General features: G+C 49.5%; 1 protein-coding gene across 1 annotated transcript; it reads right to left on the reverse strand.

Moving 5' to 3' along the window:
* Positions 1 to 2,106: 2,106 nt before the first annotated feature.
* Positions 2,107 to 4,360, reverse strand: LOC147641286 (uncharacterized). The gene has a single exon (XM_086820103.1). It carries the CDS (start codon positions 3,859 to 3,861, stop codon positions 2,362 to 2,364), a length of 1,500 nt encoding a protein of 499 aa, XP_086676229.1. The 5' UTR covers positions 3,862 to 4,360; the 3' UTR covers positions 2,107 to 2,361.
* Between the last annotated feature and the right edge of the window lie 810 nt (positions 4,361 to 5,170).

Raw genomic sequence — 5,170 nt, forward strand, 5'->3', positions numbered from 1 at the left:
GTAGGTCAATTTTGTGTCAGCTTTGCCATGATCAATCATTGCTTTAGTTTCCTTTAGACTCATATTTCCTAGCTTTTATTTCCCTCCTTAATTTGGTAACCTCTCTTGTAATCCCTATCAGAAGTTTTAAGTATCTAACATCACCTTTTTCCAAGCCTTGGCTGGGGAGATATGATAGTTGAAGGCATGGCCCCAGATACTATGAATGGCTTCTTTTACTTTGGGTAGCTGAAAGAGTTTGGGGTTAGTATGGAACCATCCTTCCTTGACCTTATGCGAAGATCTGGCCAGTTTCACGAGAAGGGGGTAGTGGTCTTCAAGGAAAATATCCTTATTTACTTGGACACTAATATTCATGTAAGATTATATGACTGGGGCTGACAAGTAGCACCTATCAAGTTTGGCCTTCCTCAATAGAGAGCTAGTTCTACCATTGCTCAAGTGAATTCTAGGTCCACGGCCATGTCCTGAAGGTCATGTTTAGTCTTCAACTTTTGCCATTCCTTTTTCCGTACGCCTCTAAGGGTTTGTCCCATCCCTTTTAGCATGTCCATGGGCAATTCTACCCTGTTGAAGTCTCTGACCACTATCATCATCCCTTCTATCCCAAAGAGTGAGTGCCATAGTTTTGCTCAAGAAGAAGATGATCCCGAGGCATAACCGAGATAATGATCAATGTTTCTAGACCTATATAAATCGATACAGCCATCCACTTATGATTCGGGTTAAGGTGAACTTTTTGGATCTTTGGATACCAATTCTCCCCAAACCCCTATACCAGTGCCACCACTTCCTCCCTCATGGGCTGTATAGAACCATTTGTGGTTCTTAGAAATTCCTTGTAAATTTTTCGAAAGAGTGTCATCCAAGGCTTTGATGTCCTGAAGGCATATGAAATTAGGTGAGACTCCTGAGCATGTAATCGATTCCTTAATTCTATTGGCCCTACTTTCTGTCCCGTGAGGCCTTTGGTGTTATAGGAGATTAGTTTAATTTCACTCATTTTCTTTGTGTTTTGGAGGGGGGTTTGGGTCTTCTCTCAAATGGGGTTGGGGATTGCATATCTCTAACTCGAGATTGCCTAAGCTGGGATTCAGTTATACAGGTATCTAGGGATTCGGTCACACAAGTATCCAGGGATTCTTTACATTTGGTTAGGTCTATAACCTTTGAGAAGGAGCTCTACCTTGGAAGAGTCACTTCTTTAGCCTAATTAGTTTGGGCTTCACCAATAGAGGGATCCTGCTTTTGAAAATCCATCTCTTCTATCTCCTTCTCAAAATCTCTGTTGAATCCAAAGGGTGCCTGAGAGCCACTTCCACTAGTGGTGTAAATTTATTAGCTTCCCGAGATCTTGGAGGGTGAGGGGGAGATGTTTGCTTCCCTTAGATCTTATATTTACCTATGTTCTTGTCCTTTGTTCTCCTTAGTTTTTTCTTCTCTTGAGCATCTTGTTAAGGGTGAAGGATGGGGCAATTAAGGACTTGATGATTGCGGTCCCGTGCTTAAAGCAAGCATTAAGGAGGTTTTTGTATATGATTTCTTGAGAGAAAATAAAATCCTCCAGATTAATCAACAGATTATTTGGTAGGTTTTGGGCCAAATCTATCTCCACTAAGGCTTATGGATGCCAGCGTAGGTTAATCTCTGCCATGGGCTGGGTTCCCAGCAAATGTCCAAGATGCCCTACGAGGTTCTTGAGGAAAGGTTGTAGATGGAAAGGCAGAAATGGGGGTTCCACCCAGATAGTGCATTTTGTTGGCTTTAGAGCTACCATTTGAAAAGGGAGAGAGGTGAGTTACGGATCATCCATTGCCCCACCCCAATAGCTTTGAGGGCCTTCTCCTCCACTTTGGACATGAATATGAAGTAGTTAGTGGGGAGGAATTGCATTCTTCCACCCAGAGACCCCGCCTTTCCTAGTTGTCCTAGATCCAGCATTTGAGAATCTCTACGAAGGGGGGGGACGACAAAGGAAAGCCCGTTGAATGCCATGGCTTGGTACATCACAACCTAATCTCGAACCACATGAGAGGGAGATCAAAATAGACACACGAAGAGCCTTAAAGGTGGAGTTACCCTATCCCCAACACACGAAGCAAGAAGTTCCAACAACGAAAATAAAGATTTAACTTATTACATTACATTCTTAAAGTTCTATATGATGCGGGCAGGACGCCACGCCAGCAGCCAAGTTTGATGAGTGGTGGCACGTCAGCAGACCTGCCACGTGCTTGCTCCTACTGCCGTTTGCACATGAAGTGCTGGTAAACTCGGCAGCGGAAGACCTTGCGACGAGGCCCGGCATAATCATGAACTCTACGGTGGGCAGGGCTGCCACGTGAGCTGTGGTGCTTGCTCCTACTGCCGTTTGCACATGAAGTGCTGGTAAACTCGGCAGCGGAAGACCTTGCGCTGGGCGACGAAGCCCGGCATAATCATGAACTCTACGGTGGGCAGGGCTGTCACAGAACAGCGTGAGCAGCTGCCAATGGGTGGCACAGCCACGGCCTCCATGTACAGTGGGTCTACCTGGTGGCCCTTCGCTACACGTAGAATCGTTGCGGGTGGCGTGGCTGACGTGGCGAGGCGGTGCAGAAGCCACACCCATTTAGCCGCCCGAAGGAAGGCGTCCATGAAACGATCGCGCTGGGCCGCCGACCGGAAGGCAAGAGCGGCCGCTGGCAGCAGCGCCAGCACCTCCTCACTTTTGGCCGCCGCGAAGTTGTGAAACGCCGGCTCGTAGCTGGGAGAGTGCATCCTTAAGGCCTCCGCAGGATCCAGACCCTTCATCCGAACATACTCCTGCAACCTTGACGCTGCCCGGGCGCTTGGGTCAAAAATGTGTGTCAGGCCGCTGTCGTCGAAGCTGTCGTTCTCGAAGCAGCGAAAGAGGGCAGCGTTGATTCTGGCTTCGAGGGCGTAGCTGGCGTGCACCCGGCGGAGGAACACTGTATTGGATTCCATTTCCATTAGAGTGTTGACGAGCGAGTACTCCGCCCTGACGATTTGCTGCATATAGACTCTGCAGAAGGTGTTGATTTCCCACCGGCAGCGTAGAATGGCAGCCTCGAACATCTGCACGACTTTTTGCGCCGCCACGTCCTCCTGCCTCCGCCAGCTCCACGTCGGAGACTCCCACTCCTGTGACGCCTCTTCTGGGTCGTCATTGGCTGCGTCGTCTGATGACTTCTTTCTCTTGATGAGAAGCCGGGAGCCATCAGCGCCGCCACCGCCGCCGCCGCCAAGAGATTTAGGTGGTGGCGCCAGCTGGGCGCCGGCGGCGGCACTACTGGTACGTTCCAGCATCTCGTGCTCCTGGCTGGCTATTGCCTGCTGCTGTTCCATGTGCCATTCCCACATGTCGCTAGTATCCTGCGTTTCGAGTAGAGCCTCCTGCTGGGCTTTAGCCTGCTCCAGAAGCGCCGCCGCCGTAAGACCGTTAAGCCGAGGCAGAGGCGCAGCCGGCTGCCGGCCCCGGAAGCTGCCGGACAGCCCCTCTTTCGACTTGGACCAGCATGTAAATATGCCGGTGATGACACCTATTGCACTTCTGCGCTTCTCATAAAACACCTCATATCTATCATAGTCGCCCTGGGACAGCATACTTTCCGAAGAAGAGGAAGCCATGCCGGCGCCGCCACAGCCGCCGGGCCTTGCAGAGGAGCTACCATGACCTTTTCTGCTCCGCTCACCAGAAGAGGAGGCCTTCATCATGCTGCTAGTTCCTGAAGATTTTGCGTCCGAGTGCAAAGTGAGCTCTCGGCCAGCCACAAAGGGATTCTGGGGGAATTTAGGGGAGGTTACTGCGCCGCCGTAGATTTGGCTAACATGGACGTCGCGACCTCTTCTGTGCGACATCCCGGTAAGATGATTGCCTCTCACACCATAATTATGCAAGTAAGGATCTGTGGGCGGGTAGCTTAATGGGTAGAGCTGCTGGGATAGTACAGAACTGCGCAGATCTTAGGGTGGGCTTCAATGCAACCCACAATAGGCCATGGCCAATCACGCTGCACTTGGGGCTGCTGCTCATCATTGCAGCCCTGCATCACGATGAGACGGTAACGATGAGGCAACAGAATTGTGTTCCATTTCCAACAAATGCCGCGACACAGAGACAACCTACAGCCAATAGATAATATGAAGCTTCTAGTGCACAAACACACCACAGAGAGAGAGAGAGAGAGAGAGAGAGAGAGAGAGAGAGAGAAGGCGCGATGGGACCAGGGACCCTACAGGAATGTAGCACTGCAAAGAGAGCTCCCCAAGCACATGAGCCTGCAGTCCACTAACAATAAGATAATGCGGAAAAGCAAGGCCAATGATCATGGGGACTCGACAGATCTTTCACGCTACCTTGCAATGTGTGAGCCACAGTGGAGATGGCCCGTCACCAAATCCTGGATGCTGCTGTCCAATAACCATCGCACGGCGACAAACGGCGGAGCTATCGCCGCTGCCCGTTTTTTTTTTTGGTAACTAATCCTCACGTTTTCACGATGTTCCCGTAAAAGTAGTTTCGTTCCTTGTTTCAACGAGCATCAGAATTGTCTTCTTTCCATCCTCCATTGTGTCGCTCGCACGCCCATTCGACTTTGTTGTCCTCTTGGCTCTAGGTCAAATTCCTGCCACAAGTTTCTTACTTGTGGCCACCACATACGCATTCAGAATCGTCGGCACGTATGCTTTGCGACCACACATGGAGTGATAAATCCTTTGTTTTGGCCATATGCCCCAATCGTCCATGATTGGTTGTGGAAGGGCCAACATATCTCAGCATACCTTCGGTGAGTTGAGTTGAAAAGGATAACCATACTGAAGTTTTCCACCTCGTTTCACATTGTCCCTGAAATCTTGGGCTTGATGTGGGTGTGAACTTGACCACTAGGTGGCTTTCAAGCTAAACTCTTTGCATTGAGGCACTCCCATGCAATGTGTAGGTTGACAGCCAAAAGAGTTCATCCAATGATTTCAAGAATGAGCTTTAAACCTTTTGCATAGTTATTGTCATTAGCTCTACAAGGCTATTCATGTATAAAGAGCCTTATTAGGGGCTATGTCTACCCTACCCCCATGATTCCATCTGTAAGATAGGTGCACTCATGTCCATAGCTCTACAAGGCTATTCATGTGTAAAGAGGCTTTCACATCTCCCCTGCCCATGTTT

The sequence above is a fragment of the Cibotium barometz genome, chromosome 2 (assembly GCF_041138505.1).
Source record: "Cibotium barometz isolate CiBa-2024 chromosome 2, ASM4113850v1, whole genome shotgun sequence".
In the NCBI taxonomy this organism is placed as follows: Eukaryota; Viridiplantae; Streptophyta; class Polypodiopsida; order Cyatheales; family Cibotiaceae; genus Cibotium; species Cibotium barometz.